Below are 18276 nucleotides of genomic sequence, written 5' to 3'. Positions count from 1 at the left end.
AACCCTAACTACTCGCTGTGTGAAAAAGCTTTTTCTCACGTCGCATTTGCTTCTTTTGCAAAACACTTTAAAACTATGCCCTCTGGTTCTCGATCTGTTTACAAGCGGGAACAGTTTCTCCCTATCTACTCTGTCCAGGCCCCTCATGACTTTGAAAACTTCTATCAAGTCTCCTCTAAGCCTTCTCCTCTCCAAGGAGAACTGTCCCAACTTCTCCAATCTTTCCTCATAACTAAAGTGTCTCATCCCTGGGACCATTCTTGTAAACCTCTTCTGCACTCTCTCCAATGCGTTCACATCCTTCCTTAATGTGGCGCCCAGAACTGTAACACTACTCCAGCTGAGGTCTAAGCAGTGTCTTATATCAGTTCATCATAACCTCCCTGCTCTGGAACTTTATGCCCCTATTAATGAAGCACAGGATATTGTATGCTTTAGAAACAGCTTTCTCTACCTGTCCTGCCACCTTTACTAATTTATGTGCATATACACCCAGGTCTCTCTGCTCCTGCACACCCTTTAGAATAGTATTCTTTATTTTATACTGTCTCTCCATGTTCTTTGTACCAAAACGTATCACCTCACACTTCTCCACAATGAACTTCATCTACCACCTATCTGCCCACCCCACCAATGTGTCAATGTCCTTTTGAAGTTCTACACTGTCCTTCTCACAGTTTACAATACTCCCAAGTTTTGTGTCATCCACAAACTTGAAATTGTCCCTTATACACCAAGATCTAGATCATTTACATATATCAGGAAGAGCAAGGGTCCCAAGACCGACTCCTGGGGAACTCCACTACAAACCTTCTTCCAGCCTGAAAAATACTGATTAACCATTGCTCTGTTTCCTATGCCTCAGTCAATTTTGTATCCATGCCCCTTTTATTCCATGTGACCTATAAACTTCCCTCACAAGTCTGTCGTGTGGCACTGTATCAAACGCCTTTTGGAAGTCCATATACACCACATCGATGGCCTTGCCCTCATCAACCATCTGTGTTACCTCTTCAAAAAACTCCAGCAAGTTAGTTAGACACGATTTTCCTTTAACAAATCCATGCTGACTCTTCCGAATCAATCCAAATGTTTCCATGTGACTACTACTTCTATCCCAAATAATTGTTTCTAGAAGTTTCCCCACCACTGAAGTTAAACTGACTGGTCTGTATTGTATGGCAGATCTTCACAACCTTTTTTGAACAAGGGCATAATGTTTGCAATTCTCCAGTCCCCCGGCACCTCCCCCAAATCCAAGAAACAATGAAAGATTATTGCCAGTGCCTCTGCAATTTCCATTCTCACTTCCTTCAACATTCTCCGATGCACCTCATCCAGTTCTAGTGCCTTATCAACTTTAAGTACCGACAGTTTATCCAATACCTCCTCCTTATCAATTTTAAACACTTCTAGTGACTGAGTTTCCTCCTCTGTCACCATTGGCTGGGCAACATCTGCCTCGTAGGTAAAGACAGATCCAAAATATTCATTCAACACCTCAGCCAGGCCTCTTGCCTCGATGTGAAAATCCCCTTTTTGGTCCCTAATCGACCCTACTCCTCCTTTTATCACCCTTTTACTATTGATGTGTTTATAGAATACTTTGGGATTTCCTTTTATGTTAGCTGTCAGTCTTTTTTCATAATCTCTCTTTGCTTCCCGAATTTGCTTTTTCACATCCCTTTTGAATGTTCTATATTCAGCTTGGTTCTCAGTTGTATTTGCTACCAGACACCTGTCATAAGCATTTTTTGTTCTTTGACTTAATTTCTATCTCCTTTGTCATCCAGGCAGCTCTGGATATGTTTGTCCTATCCTTCCCTTTTGAGGTAACACATCTGGACTGTGCCCAAACCATCTCCCCTTTGAAGGTAGCCCATTGTTCAGCTACTGTTTTTCCTGCCTACCTTTGGTACCAGTCTATCCGGCCCAGCTCCATTCTTGCCCCATTGAAGTCCACTCTCTGCCAGTTGATTATTCTTACTCTGGATTGACTGATATCCTTTTCTACCATAATCCTAAACCTTATGATACAATGATCACTGTACCCTAACTGTTCCCCTACTGTCTTTTGATCTACTTGGCCCACCTCATTCCCAAGAACCAGGTCTAGCAGTGCCTCCTTTCTTGTTGGACTGGATCTCTAAGTGGACAATTATTCCGAAAGACTGGAAGGACAACTGATAGTGTCAATGAGAACATTGAAGAGAAGGCTGTCTTTGAGAGTCCATTCCTGGGGCACAAAGAGCCTTACTATGCATTGGACCCATTATTTAACTTGGGAGTGTTTGATGGGACAGTGTAAAGGGAAATTTACTCTCTATCTAACCTGTTCTGTACCTGACCCACGTTAGTGAGGCAGTATACAGGTCATTGAATATGACAACGACTTTACTTTTTTTTATTTTCTTGGATGTGGGCTTCGCTGGCTGGGCCAGCAGTAACTGCCCATCCCTAATTGCCCTTGAGAAGGTGGTGGTGAGCTGTCTTCTTGAACTGCTGAAGTTCATGTGGTGTAGGTACACCCACAGTGGTGTTAGGAAGATAGTTCCAGGATTTTGACCCAGCAACAGTGAAGGAACAGCGATATATTTCCAAGCCAGAATGGTGAGTGACTTGGAGGGGAACTTCCTGGTGGTGGTGTTCCCATGTGTCTGCTGCCTCTGTCCTTCTAGATGATAGTGGTTGTGTGTTTGGAAGGTGCTGTTGAAATAGACTTGGTGAATTGCTGCAGTGCATCTTGCAGATGATACACACTGCTGCCACTGTGCGTCGGTGGTAGAGGGAGTGAATGTTTGAGGTGGTGGTTGGGGTGTCAATCAGTGGGTTGCTTTGTCCTGGATGGAGTCAAGCTTATTCAGTGTTGCTTGAGCTGTACTCATCCAGGCAAGTGGGGAGTATTCCATCAGATTCCTAACTTTGTGTCTTGTAGATGGTGGACAGGTTTTGGGGAATAAGGAGGTTGAGTTATTCGCCTCAGGATTCCCAGCCTCTGACCTGCTCTTGTAGCCACAGTATTTATATGGCTAGTCCAGTTCAGTTTCTGGTCAATGATAACTCCCGGAATGTTGATAGTGGGGGATTCAGCGATGGTAATGCCAATGAACGTCGAGGGGGCGATGGTTAGATTCTCTCTTGTTGGAGATGGTCATTACCTGGCACTTATGTTGCATGAGCGTTACTTGTCACTTGCCAGCCCAAGCCTGGATATTGTCCAGGTCTTGCTGGATTTGGACATGGACTGCTTCAGTATCTGAGGAGTTGTGAATAGTGCTGAACGTTGTGTAGTCATTAGCGAACATTCCCACTTCTGACCTTATGATGGAGCGAAGGTCATTGATGAAGCAGCTGACGATGGTTGGGCCTAGGACACTACCCTGAGGAACTCCTGCAGTGATGTTCTGGGACTCAGATGTTTGAGCTCCAGTACTCATTACATCTTCATTTGAGCTAGGTATGACTTGAACCTGCAGAGAGATTTCCCCCTGTTTCTTTTTGATTCCAGTTCTGTCAGTGCTCCTTGATGCTGCACTTAGTCAAAAGCTGCCTTGATGTCAAGAGCAGTTACTTTCACCTCACTTCCTGAGTTGAGCTCTTTTGTTCATGTTTGGACCAAGGCTGTAATGAGGTCAGGAGCTGAGTGGCCCTGCTGGAACCCAAACAGAGCGTTAGTGAGCAGGTTATTGCTGAGTAAGTGCTGCTTGATAGCACTGTCGATGACACCTTCTATCACTTAGCTGATGATTGAGAGTAGACTAATGAGGTGGTAATTGGCCGGGTGGGATTTGTCCTGCTTTTTGTGTACAGGACACACCTAGGAAATTTTCCACATTTCTGGGGAGTTGCCTGTGTTGTAGCTGCACTGGAACAGTTTGGTTAGAGTATAGATGAGGCAAATCCAAAATATTGCTTTAAAGTAAGACAGCCCTGACAACCAATGAATCCAGTGACAACCTCTAAAAAAAAATTAGAATTACATAGAGAGAAGGGAGATTTAAATGTTAAGTCTGACATACAGGAGCAAACACCAGCAGTTTTAGTTTGATTGGCATTTTATACAGAGAGCTGAGGTTTGGTGCTGGCTGATTGCTATACTGAAACCAATGTTCTTTACATTAATAATTCTCTCTGTTAAAGTACTGATCTCGTATTGAAAGCAGTCTCTAAGAAAATACAGTCAATGATCAGCCCAGACCCACACTGAACTTGATTAATGCGAGGTTGTGTAATGTTTTGCACTCCTGCTTATCAGAGACACTAACAAATTAATGTTCCTTCAGGAATGATGCTGACTGGAAGGAATGTCCCAAATACATGCACAACGAAAACTCCTGCTACTTCAACCAAACCTACACCTCCATCTGGATTTCATACTGTGTGCAGCTGAAATCTGACTTTCAGGATCAGAACATCACTTTCGATAAACGCTGTTTCTCCATCGATAACATCGGTAAAAACAAAAGAGTTACTTCTTGTTCTTTGAGAGAGTAGTGATAGAACAGGTTGGAATTATTACATCAGCAGAATTTGAACACAGAACACAAACATCTTCAGAAATGGGAGAAAGTTATTGGGCCCTTTGTCAGAGATCAACCTCGTTTACAAACCTCCTCACTGTCTCCCTCAATCCTTTCTCCCTCCAGAAACAAGACAAACTATCTCTTGAACCCATTGACATTGTTCACTTCAATGTTATTTACTCCTTGTTATTTATTTCACAATTTCATTGCCCTTGGGTGAACAGGTTCCCTTTGACTTCTCTTATTGTTCCTAACTTAATTTTTAATTTCATGTCCCTAGAATTTGTACCCTTCACCACATTGAAAAATTTGAATTGAACAACCTCAGCAAGATAAAAGGACTGGGATTATGATTTATTCTCTAACTCTGAACAATTCTTTATGTTTGTCCAAGACAGATTCATTCCTCAGGTTTTTCGGGACCTATTAAATTAAATGTAGAACTCTTAGTGTCAGCTACAAATGTCACATTGGTGTATCCTGTAGATGTGGCCTCTGTTGCTGTGTTACGGAAGAATCTGTCCCAAAGTTCGGGAAAGATGGTGTAAATGTCCAATGTTTTCTCTTGTTTGTTTTGTCTCTTCACGCACACTTTTCTCAATTTGGGCAAGTGTTGGAACCTGTTTGAGTTGCATCATGAATGCCATTTTCGCCTATGTTTATTGTAAAATACCACACCTTTAAACAAGGCATTAATCCCTGCGAGATGAAGTGGGGACACTCAAATGCACAATATCTGGTTTTCTGGCATTACAATAACAACAATTATATTTGTATAGAACCTTTATCAGAATTGAATGCCCCAAGGTGCTTCACAGGAGCATTATAAAACAAAATATGACACTGAGCTACATAAGGAGATGTTAGGTCAGATGACCAAAAGCTTGGTTAAAGAGGTATATTCAGGGAGGAAAGCGAGGCATGTGGAGAGGTGTAAGGAAGGAATTCCTGAGCCTGGGGCCTAGACAGCTGAAGGCACAACCTCCAAAGGTGGAGCGATTAAAATTGGGGATGCTGAAGAGGCCAGAATTAGATGAGCGTAGATAACTCGGAGTGTTTTGGGCCTGGAGGAGATTACAGAGACAGGAGGGTCAGGGCCATGGAGGGATTTGAAAACAAGAATAAAAATTTTGAAATCAAGGTGTTGCTTGACTTGTCAGTGAGTGTGGCGATAGGGGAGAGGGACTTGGTGAGGGTTAAGCACAGGCAGCAGAATTTTGATGACCTCAAGTTTATGGGAGATAGAATGTGGGAGAGCAGCCAGTAGTGCATTGGAATGGTCGAGTGTAGAGGTAATGACAGCATGGATGAGGGTGAGCTGAGACAGGAGCGACATTAAGAAAGTTGAAACTGGCAGTCTTAGTGATGGCAAGAATGTGTGGTCGGGTGCTGAGCTCGGAGTCAAATATTGTGAACAAACTGGTTTGACCTCAGTCTGTTGTTGGGGAGACAGGTGGAGTCAGTAGCTAGGGAACGGAGTTTGGAGTGAGGTCTGAAAATAATGTCTTCAGTTTTTCCAATATTTAATTGGAGGAAATTTCTGCTCATCCAGTACTAGATGTCAGATAAGCAGCCTGACAATTTAGCAACAATGGAGGCATCGAGAGAGGCGGTGGTGAGGTAGAGCTGGGTGTTATCAGCGTACGTGTGAAAATTAACGCTGTGCTTTTGGATGATGTCGCCGAGGGGCAGCGTGTGGATGAGAAATAGGAGGGGCCAAGGGTAGATCCTGGGGGTACACCAGAGGTAATGGTGCAGGAACAGGAAGAGAAGCCATTACAAGTGATTCTCTTGCTATGATAAGAACAAAGAAAAGTACAGCGCAGGAACAGGCCCTTCGGCCCTCCAAGCCTGCACCGATCATATTGCCCGTCAACTAAAACATTTTGCACTTCCGGGGTCCGTATCCCTCTATTCCCATCCTAAAAGTAGATAAGGTAGATAAGAATGGAACTTGGTGAGAGCAGTCCAGCTCAGCTGGACAACAGTGCAGAGACGTTGGAGGAGGATGGTGTGGTCAGCCATGTCAAAGGCTGCAGACAGGTCGAGAAGGATGAGGAGGGAATGTTTGCTTTAGCCACAGGCACAAAGGATGTAATTTGGGACTCTGTAAAGAGCTGTTTCAGTCCAGAGGTAGGGTCAGAACCCTGATTGGAGGATTCAAACATGAAGTTCCAAGGAAGAGGGAATGGATTTGGAGTGATAGCATGTTCAAGGACTTTGGAGAGGGAAGTGAGCTCCAAGATGGGGGTGGTAGTTTGCAAGGATGGTGGGGTCATGGTTTGGTTTTTTGAGGAGAGTGGTGATACCAGCAGATTTAAAGGAGAGAGTACAACACCTGAAAGGAGGGAACTGTTTAAAATCTCGATTAACCTAGAAACCAGGAAGGGAAGTTGCGTGGGTAGCAGTTTAGTGGTAATAGGATTGAGACATGGACAAGATGAGCTCAGAGAGGACATGAGTGGAGATAAGAGAGAGAGAAAAAGTAGAAAAAGATGCAAGATCAGGAAAAGGGCAGGGGGAGCTTTAGAGAAGGTTTTGCCCAGTGGGCTACTGGAAGAGAGGGATAAGAGCCTAAGAAATAGGCGAAAAAGAAGACCATACAGCACATCAAGCCCGCAGGCCATTAAGTATCATTGTGAGCCTATCTTGGACCCCAACTCCACTCTTCCAGCTGTTCCCCATATCCTTTGATTCCCTAATGAGGCAGAGGCAGCAGATCAGATGGTTTCAATCTTACTGACAAAGAAGTCCATAAGCTCCTCACACTTACTGTTGGAGATGTGAGTGAAAGAGTAGGAGGTAGGGATGGGATGTGGAAAGGGGTGTGGGTGGAGAGTTATATAGGGAAGTGATTGGAGATGGCCTTAGATTGATATGATGGGTCTAGCAAGACAACATGAGATGGCAAAGTCAAGGAGGTAGCTGTGAATATGGGTTGGAGTGTTTACATGGAGGGAGAAATTTGGAGAGGATAAGAGGCTAGTGAACTCAGAGGAGAGAGTGTGTGATAAGTTGAGTTGGAGGTTTAAATCACCAAGGATGTGAAGTGGCGCTGTGCGGAGGCTGAGAAAGAAAGACAGTGAAAGTATCTCGGCAAGAAAATTTTTATCGTATGTGGGACTGTTGTGGAGAATGATGATTTTAAAATGAGAGGTGAGGGAGTGGAACAAGGTAAGATGATTAAAGGAGAAGAAAGTGCCAGAGGAGTAGAGGATTAGGCCAAGGTGCGATTTGGTGATAGAGAGACCCCTTCACATCGTCAGTCTTGACGGGGCAAGTGGTGGAAAGTATAGCTGGGTAGGGAGGCTTCATTCAAGGGAAAAGTGTCATCCCCTCAGCCAGGCTTTTGTTAAGGCCATGATCTCGGTGCAATCATCCACAATGGGTTTGCGGATGGTAAGAGCCTTGTTCACAAGTGAACATACACGCTGCACAGTGCAGTGGTCAGAACTGATCTGCTGGCACAGTCCACAGGGTCAGCAGGGGGAGGGTTTGAGTTTGGAATAACTATCCCACAAGGGATGCACTTGGTGGGAAGGTTGACTAGAGAGTAAGATGGGCAAATGCTGCTCGTGGTGATGCCTTGATGCAACAAGCCCTTTGCCAAGCAAGGCACAGAGGGAAGCTGTAGACTTATCTTGTAACTTATCCAGAGGGAGTCAATCTGGGATGGCAACGCAAGAGCAAAAAGATCAAGGAGAACTTTATTTTTATTCATTCACGGGATATGGGCTTCGCTGGCTGGGCCAGCATTTATTGCCCATCCCTAGTTGCCCTTAAGAAGGTGGTGGTGAGCTGCCTTCTTGAACTGCTGCAGTCCATGTGGTATAGGTACACCCACAGTACAGTTAGGAAGGGAGTTCCAGGATTTTGACCCAGCGACAGTGAAGGAACAGCGATATATTCCCAAGTCAGGATGGTGGGTGACTTGGAGGGGGACTGCCAGGTGGTGGTGTTCCCATCTATCTGCTGCCCTTGTCCTTCCAGGTGGTAGTGGTTGTAGGTTTGGAAGGTGCTGTCTAAGGAGCCTTTGTGAATTCCTGCAGTGCATCTTGTAGATGGTACACACACTGCTGCTACTGTGCATTGGTGGTGGAGGGAGTGAATTTTTGTGGATATGGTGCCAATCTAGCGGGCTGCTTTGTCCTGGATAGTGTCAAGTTTCTTGAATGCTGTGGGAGCTGCACTCATCCAGGCAAGTGGAGAGTATTCCATCACACTCCTGACTTGTGCCTTGTAGATGGTGGACAGGCTTTGGGAGTCAGGAGGTGAGTTACTCACTGCAGGATTCTTAGCCTCTGATCTGCTCTTGTAGCCACAGTTTTTGTATGGCTAGTCCAGTTCAGTTTCTGGTCAATGACTACCTCAGGATGTTGATAGTGGGGGGAACACCACTGTCTACCATCACCCAGTTTTAAAAACAACCAACCATTACTCACTGTTTTATCGCCGTTGACCAAGTTGACATTGACCGTTCTATTCCATGAATCTCAATTTGTTAACTGGTCATTTGTGTGGTACTTTGTTAAAACCTGCATAGGCAACATCCACTGCATTTCCATCATCAGCCTTCTCTGTTACTTCATTAAAAAATTCAATTAGATTAGACAAGCCTGGATGCTTTATATCAGGAGGTAGTCACACCCCTTAGCATAGGGTCTTCTGAGTTGGCTAGTGGCCAGGGACAGAAAGGTGTAACTGTGAATGAGGCAGGTAAGAGGACCCAGAGGGCAGGAATGCAGGAGTGTGAACCACTGCAATTGTCCAATAGGTTAGAAGTTTTTTCAGCTTGTTTGGATGAGAGTGGGGACTGCAGAGTGGATGAACAAGCTGACTACAGCACCATGGTGCAGGAAACCATTCAAGTGGTGGGGGGAGAAAAAAGGAATATAGTGGTAGTAGGGCATAATATAGTGAGGATGATTGACACTGTTCTCTACAGCAAAGAACGAGAGTCCAGACGGCTGTGTTGTCTGCCTGGTGCCAGGGTTTGGGGCATTTCTTCAGGGCCAGAATTTTGCCCTTGTTGGGTTCAGTGGGGTAAGTAGGAGCGGCCGCGAAAGCGACCATCGCCTGTGATTGGGCCCCGACCGCCAATTAAGGCCTACCCAGCGTGAAATGTGTGCTGCAGTGCTCAATGCTGTCTTGGTCGGGGCAGGAGGAGAATGAGCACACGCAATGAAAGCTGCCTCAGGAAGCTGAGGCTTTAACAAATGAAAGATAAAGAATTTTAAAATGTTTAAAAAAAATGTTCCCTCAAGTGACTCTGTCACATGAGCAGGGAAACGTTATGAATGAAATGTTAATATTTTTCTGTAATTTTTAATAGCTGTTGGTAATCTCATTCGCACATGGATGAGGCTTCCTAAAAAATCCAAAGGCTGCTTGGCCTTTTCGCCTGCCCGTCAACTGTAAGGTTGGACAGGCAGTAAAAAATTTAATTCAATTGGTACTTTAATGGCCTTAATAGGTGTGTTAATGGTCGGCGGGCAGATTGCCAACTCCCGCGTGCTCCTGCCAACTAAAATATCGCACGAGAGTGCAACGGCGTTGCAACGCCGGCCCGACGTCATCGCGCATCATTTTATACTCATTTGGGTCGGGAACGCGCCTGGCCGATGAACAGAAAATTCTGTCCCGGGGCTGGAGAGGAAGTTGCAGTGGGAAGGTGAGAATCCAGTTGTTGTGTCCATGTGGGCATTAATGACATAGACTGGATGAGGAAGGAGGTTCTGCATAGTTAGTATGATGAACGAGGCACCAAATTAAGAAGCAGAGCCTCAAAGGTAATAATATATGGATTGTTACCTGAGCCACATGCAAACTGGCAGAGGGCAAATAAGATTAGAGAAATTAACATGTGGCTCAAAGACTGGTTGGAGAGAAGTAGGTTCCAGTTTATGGGGCACTGACAACAATACTAGGGAAAGCGGGATCTGTACCAATCGGACAGACATTACCTGAACTGTGCTAGGGACTGGTGTTCTAGCAAGCTGCATCACTGGGGAAGTAGAGAGGGTTTTAAACTAAATAGTGCAGGTAAGGGATCAATTTTGGGAAGATGCGATAAACCAAAGAGTAGAGAAGAGGCAAGAGAGAAAGGTACTAATGTGAGCAATGATAAACAGACCATTGAGAGGAAGGACACAGGTCTAAGAGTAAATCAGCAGATAAGGTTAGAAATTACAAAAATAATAAAAGGAAAAAACTAAAGGCTTTGTATCTAATAGCATTCGAAACAAAACAGATGAACTAACAGTGCAAATAGAAATCAATAAGTACGATCTGATAGCCATTTTCTTTTATTCATTCATGGGCCAGCATTTATTGCCCATCCCTAGTTGCCCTTGAGAAGATCGTGCTGAGCTGCCTTCTTGAACCGCTGCAGTCCATGTGGTGTAGGTCCACCCACAATGCTGTTAGGGAGGGAGTTCCAGGATCTTGACCCAGCAACAGTGAAGGAACAGCGATATATTTCCAAGTCAGGATGGTGAGTGACTTGGAGGGGAACTTCCAGGTGGTGGCGTTCCCATCTTTCTGCTGCCCTTGTCCTTCTAGGTGGTAGTGGTCGTGGGTTTGGAAGGTGCTGTCTAAGGAGCCTTGGTGAATTCCTGCAGTGCATCTTGTGGATTGAATCCAAACATCTGACGTTTATTGATATTCAATGGCATTGCCATCACTGAATCCCCCACTATCAACATTCGGGGGGTTATCATTGACCAGAAGCTGAACTGGGCTAGCTATATAAATACTGTGACTACAAGAGCAGGTCAGAGGCTAGGAGTTGTGCGACGAATAACTCATCTCCTGACTCCCCAAAGCCTGTCCACCATCTACAAGGCACAAGTCAGGAGTGTGATGGAATACTCCCCACTTGCCTGGATGAGTGCAGCTCCTACAACACTCAAGAAGCTGGACACCGTCCAGGAAAAAGCAGCCCGCTTGATTGGCACCACATCAACAAACATTCACTCCCTCCACCAGCGACGCACAGTAGACTGTCCTTGATGTCAAGAGCAGTCACTCTCACCTCACCTCAGTTACAATTAAGGGGCCTGCACATTGCTCTCACAAGTGACTTCTTTGCCTACATCATTTCTCATCTCAACCCAAACCACTTCTTTATCCTGGTTTCCCGAACTTAGGTCATCACTCTCTACTGTGCTAATACCATCATTAATTAACAGAGCCACCCCACTACCTTTTCACAGCCTCCTGTACTTCCTATCATATACTTTTAAATAGTCAGGTCCCAATCTATGTCAACCTGCAGCCTCATCTCTGGTTGGAGTTCATACCTAGCACAAAGGAAGATGGTTGTGGTTGTTGGAGGTCAGTCATCTCAGCTCCAGGACATCACTGCAGGAGTTCCTCAGGATAGTGTCCTAGGCCCAACCATCTTCAGCTGCTTCATCAATGACCTTCCTTCCATCATAAGGTCAGAAGTGGGGATGCTCGCTGATGATTGCACAATGTTCAGCACCATTCGCGACTCCTGAGATACTGAAGCAGTCCATATCTAAATGCAGCAAGACCTGGACAATTTCCAGGCTTGGGCTGACAAGTGGCTTGCCTGGATGAGTGCAGCTCCAACAACGCTCAAGAAGCTTGACCCATCGAGGACAAAGCAGCCCACTTGATTGGCACCTTTCCACAAACATTCACTCCCTCCACCACCAGTGGCAGCATTGTGTACCATCTACAAGATGCATTGTAGGAATTCATCAAGGCTCCTAGATAGCACCTTCCAAACCCATCACCTGGAAGTTCCCCTCCAAAACACTCACCATCCTGACTTGGAAATATATCGCCGTTCCTTTGCTGTGGCTGGGTCAAAATCCTGGAACTCCCTTTCGAACAGCAATGTGGGTGTACCTACACCACAGGGACTGCAGCAGTTCAAGAAGGCAGCTGACCACCAGCTTTTCAAGGGCATTTAGGGATGGGCATTAACCGCTGGCCCAGCCAGCAAAGCCCACATCCCGTAAATTAATAAAGCAAAAACTTCACGGTAGGACAGAGTATGAAGGGAGAGATCATGTACCTTTTCAGAAAGGTACAGCGATAATCACGGTGGGGGGTGTGGTTAAATCTACATATGGACTGGAGAAATCAGATAGGCAAAGATAGCATTAATGGGGAGTTCACAGAATGTTTTTGGGATAGTTTCTTAGAACAGCACATCTGGAGCCAACCAAAGAGCAGCTGTCCTAGTCCTGGTATTGACCAATGAAATAGGATTAATTGATAACCTCATAATGAAGGCACCCCTAGGTAGCAGCGATTATATTTTTGAAGTTTACATTTAGTTTGAGGGAGAGCAGAGTGGGTCCAAGACAAGAAACTCAAACTTAAATAAGGGCAATTATGAGTGCATGTAAGCAGAGCTAGCTAAAGTGAACTGGCAAATGAGCCAGTTAGCTTAACATCTGTCATAAAGAAAATGTTAAAAGCTATTATTAAAGATGCTATAGCAGGGCACTTAGAAAAGTTCAGGGTAAACAGGCAGAATCAGCATGGTTTTGTGAAAAGGAACTTATGTTTAATCAATTTATTGGAGTTCTTTGAAGGAGACACATGTGCTGTGCATAAAGGGGAACCAGTGGATGTACTGTACATGGATTTCCAGAAGGCATTTGATAAGGTGCCACATCAAAGGTTATAGCGGAAAATAAAAGGTCATGGTGTAGGTGGTAACATATTGGCATGGATAGAAAATGGATAGGGAGGAAAGTAAGTTGTGAGGAGGATGTAAGGAGGCTACAAGGGGACGTACGAACGTGAGAAATATGAGCAGAAGTAGGCCATTTGGCTCCTCAAGTCTGCTCTGCCATTCCATAAGATCAGGGCTGATCTTCTTGTGTTTCGAGTTCCACATTCCCACCTACCCCTGATAACCTTTGATTCTCTTGTCTAACAAGAATCTAATTACCTCCGCCTTAAAAATATTCAATAACCCCACCTCCACCACCTTCTGAGGCAGAGAGTTACAAAGTCGCACAACCCTCAGAGAGAAAAAACTTCTCCTTATCTCTGTCCTAAAAGGGCGACTCCTAAGTTTAAAACAGTGCCCCCTAGTTCTGGACTCACTCACAGGAGGAAACATCCTTTCCACGTCCACCTTGTCATTTTCGTTCAGCGTCTTATATACTTCAAACAAGTCACTCCTCACTCTTCTAAACTCCAGTCCAATCTCTCTAACCTTTCCTCATACGACAACCCGCTCATTCCAGGCATCAATCTAGTAAAGCTCCTCTGAACCACCTCCAATGCATTTACATCCTTCCTTAAATAAGGAGACCAAAACTACACACAGTATCTGAGGTGTGGTTTCACTAATACTCTATATAACTGAAGCATAACATCTTTACTTTTATGATCAATTCCTCTCGTAATAAAGGATAGAATTTCATTAGCCTTCTTAACTAGTTGCTGTACCTGCATACTGGCTTCTTGTAGCTCTAGTGCACTAGAGCACCTAGATCCTTCTACAGCTTGGAATTCTGCAGCCGTTCTCAGTTTAAGTAATACCCTGCGTATTTATTCTTCCTGCCAAAGTGAACAACTTCACATTTTCCCACATTATACCCCATCTGCCATATTTTTGCCCACTCACTCAACTTATCTATATCCCTCTGCAACCTCCTTATGTCTTTTTCATAACATACTTTCCTACCTATCATTGTGTCAACTGCAAATTTAGCTATCATGCTTTCACTCCTCTCATTTAAGTCCTTGATATAAATTATAAAATGTTGAGGCCCCAGCACAGACCCCTGCAGAACTCCACTCATCACACACTCATCATACACTCATCACATCCTATCAATCAGAAAAAGACCCATTGATGCATACTCTTTGTTTTCTGCTAGCCAATCTTTTGTCCAGGCTAATAAGTTAGCCCCTACACCATGAACTTTTATTTTCTGCAATAACCTTTGATGTGGCTCCTTATCAAATACTTTCTGGAAATCCAAGTACAGCATGTCTACAGGCTCCCCTTTATCCATAGCGCATGTTACTCCTTCAAAAAACTCCAATAAATTGGTTAAACATGATTTCCCTTTCACAAAAGTTTGCTGACCCTTCTCAATTACTGTGAGTTTCTCTAACTGCCCAGCTATAACCTCCTTACTGATCAATTCTAACACCTTCCCTATGTCAGACGTCAAGCTAACTGGCCTAAAGTTTCATGTTTACTGCCTCCCTTGAATAGAGGGATTATATTTGCTACTTTCCGGTCTGATGGAACCTTTCCAGGATCTAAGGAATTTTGGAAAATTAACACCAACATGTCTACTCCCTCATTACCCACCTCTTCTAAGACCCTAGTATGAAGTCCATCTGTCAGCCCCCAGCTCTATCAGTTTGCTCAGTACCACTGTCTTAGTGATTGTAATTTCACCAAATTCCCCTTTTCCTTCCATTTCCTCATTTACAGATATCACTGAAATGTTTTTTGTATTCTCTATTGTGAAGACAGAGGACATAGATGGGTTAAATAAGTGGGCAAAGATCTGGCAGATGGAGTATAATGTGGACAAATGTGAAATTGTCCATTTTGGCAGGAAGAATAAAAAAGAAGCATATTATCTAAATGGTGAGAGATTGCTGACCTCTGAGGTTCAGAGGGATCTGGATGTCCTAGTGCATTAATCACAAAAGGATAGAATGCAGGTGCAGCAAGTAATTAGGAAAGCTAATAGAGTGTGATCATTTAGTTCAAGGGTAATTGAATACAACAGTAGGGAGGTCATGCTTCAGTTGTATAGAGAACATCTTGCACACAGTGTACAGTATTGGTCTCCTTATTTAAAGAAGGAAGCAGTTCAGAGAAAGTTTACGAGACTAATACCAGGAATGGATGGGTTGTCTGATGAGGAAAGGTTGGACAGGCTAGGTTGTATCCACTGGAGTTTAGAAGAGTAAGAGGCAACCTGATTGAAACCTCTAAGATCCTGAGGGGTCTTGACAGGGTGGATGTGGAGAGGATGTTTCCTCTTGTGGGAGACTCTAGAATTAGGGGTCACTGATTAAAAATAAGGAGTCGCTCATTTAAGACAGAGATGAGAAAGTTTTTCTCTCAGTGGGTCATGAGTCTTTGGAACTCTCTTCCTCAAATGGCAGTGAAAGTGGAGTCTGAATATTTTTAAGGCAGAGATAGATAGATTTTTGATAAGCAAAGGGATGAAAGGTTATTGGGGAGGTGGGAACGTAGAGTTGAGGTTACAATCAGATCAGCCATGATGTTATTGAATGGCAGAGTGGCTCAAGGGGCTGAGTGGCTGACTCCTGCTCCTAATCTGTATGCCATCCTTAATGTGTTTTTATTAATTATTTATATTATTAAATTATTTATTTCCCTTCTTTATATATTTTATTAACCTTGCCACCAGTTCCTGTACTATTTTAAAACTTAGGAATAGAATAGACATTAACTACTCACCAAACAGCTACCTAGCTTGCCCTGTATTGGAGCAAGAACCAAGTCCTACAGGGTGAAAAAGTTAGAGAAAGCAAAAGGAAAGGAACACCTCCTTCCCCAACTCTCCCACTCACTAAACTCCTAGGCATGCACTCAATTCCAAGCTGCACATTTGCACTAAAAACCCTTCAATTTAGAGTGAACCGAACCAGATTCAACCAGTTAGCTGATTAACCACTTAGTTCACTCAGCAGAGTGTGTTTACCCTGCCTAAGGCTGGAAGAAAGAAAGGAAATTTGTCTACTTACACAGCACTTTCCAGTTATGCTCATTACAGACAAGACTAGATTTTTCAAGAACAAGAGTAACACCTTAAACTGCCCCACTCACCAAACTTCCAGGCCTGGTCTCAGTTCCAAAGCTGCGCTCGATGGATTTGTTAATCAAGAATCTATCTAACTCAAAATAAAAAATATTCCATGACCCTGCCTTCAGTGCTCTTTGATGAAGAGAGTTCCACAGAGTCTCAACCCTCTCAGAGAAAAAAAAATCCCTCATCTCTGTCTTAAATAGGAGACCCCTTATTTTTAAACTGTGTCCTCTAGTTCTAGCCTCTCCCACAAGGGGAAATGTCCTTTCAGCATCCACCCTGCCATGTCTCCTCAGGATATTGTGTGTTCCAATAATATCATCTGTAATTTTTCTAAATTCCAATGAATACAGGCCCAACCTGTCACTGGACGCTGCTGGCCTTGCTTTGTCACAGAATGTTGCGGGCCTCGCTGTGTCACTAGATGCTGTTGGTCTCACTGTGTCACTGGACACTGCTGGTCTCGCTGTGTCATTGAACATTGCTGGCCTCACAGGCCAACCATTTCCAGTGGCACAATCATAAACTGAATCCGTTCTTTCATTTTTTCTTTTTCCTCATCACAGTGAAACCTGATCCTCCAATTGCACTGAACTGGACGCTGCTGAATATCAGCCAATCAGGACTGCTCGCTGACATTCAGGTGTTCTGGGAGGCGCCACCAACTGCTGATATCAGGAATGGATGGATATCTCTCAAGTATGAGATCCAATATAAAGCTAGCGAGAATAGCCACTGGGACTCGGTACGTTCAAACAAGTTCAGCAATCGTGTTCTTTCTTTGAAGCTCAGTGAAATTTCACCTGCTTTGTAGAACTGAGTGAGTCCTGTGATAACGCACAAGAAGAAATGCTTCAAAACAGTTGATGCATTTCAGCTGAAAAGTGTGCAGCATTTTTGTTGCAAGGGGTTTTGTTTGCCCACAGCGACAAAAAGTTCCAGCTATAATCAATAGATATCTTGAGGGAGCTTTACTCTGTATCTAACCCCATGCTGTACCTGTCCTGGGAGTGTTTGATGTGGACAGTGTAGAGGGAGATTTACTCTGTATCTAACCCCGTGCTGTACCTGCCCTGGGAGTGTTTGATGGGGACAGTGTGGAGGGAGCTTTACTCTGTAGCTAACCCTGTGCTGTACCTGCCCTGGGAGTGTTTGATAGGGACAGTGTAGAGGGAACTTTACTCTGTAGCTAACCCCGTGCTGTACCTGTCCTGGGAGTGTTTGATGGGGACAGTGTAGAGGGAGCTTTACTCTGTATCTAACCCCATGCTGTACCTGTCCTGGGAGTGTTTGATGGGGACAGTGTAGAGGGAGCTTTACTCTGTATCTAACCCCGTGCTGTACCTGTCCTGGGAGTGTTTGATGGGGACAGTGTAGAGGGAGATTTACTCTGTATCTAACCCCGTGCTGTACCTGTCCTGGGAGTGTTTGATGGGGACAGTGTAGAGGGAGATTTACTCTGTATCTAACCCCGTGCTGTACCTGTCCTGGGAGTGTTTGATGGGGACAGTGTAGAGGGAGCTTTACTCTGTATCTAACCCCGTGCTGTACCTGTCCTGGGAGTGTTTGATGGGGACAGTGTAGAGGGAGCGTTACTCTGTATCTAACCCCGTGCTGTACCTGTCCTGGGTGTGTTTGATGGGGACAGTGTAGAGGGAGCTTTACTCTGTATCTAACCCCGTGCGGTACCTGTCCTGGGAGTGTTTGATGGGGACAGTGTATAGGGAGATTTACTCTGTATCTAACCCCGTGCTGTACCTGTCCTGGGAGTGTTTGATGGGGACGGTGTAGAGAGAGCTTTACTCTGTATCTAACCCCGTGCTGTACCTGTCCTGGGAGTGTTTGATGGGGACAGTGTAGAGGGAACTTTACTCGGTATCTAACTCCGTGCTGTACCTGTCCTGGGAGTGTTTGATGGGGACAGTGTAGAGGGAGCTTTACTCTGTATCTAACCC

At 44.5% G+C, this 18276-nt stretch overlaps 1 protein-coding gene across 1 annotated transcript in view; it reads left to right on the top strand.

Annotated features, from left to right (window-relative positions):
• LOC121276960 (growth hormone receptor-like) overlaps positions 1-18276 on the top strand; it is a 184776-nt gene that overhangs the window by 153792 nt on the left and 12708 nt on the right. Inside the window, exons 8-9 of the mRNA XM_041185708.1 lie at positions 4284-4453; positions 16888-17066. Of these exons, the coding sequence (XP_041041642.1) occupies positions 4284-4453; positions 16888-17066 (349 nt within the window). The remainder of the gene's footprint in view (positions 1-4283; positions 4454-16887; positions 17067-18276) is intronic.

This window comes from Carcharodon carcharias, chromosome 4, assembly GCF_017639515.1.
Source record: "Carcharodon carcharias isolate sCarCar2 chromosome 4, sCarCar2.pri, whole genome shotgun sequence".
NCBI classification, from domain to species: Eukaryota; Metazoa; Chordata; class Chondrichthyes; order Lamniformes; family Lamnidae; genus Carcharodon; species Carcharodon carcharias.
This window is presented reverse-complemented; position numbering and strand designations above follow the sequence as displayed.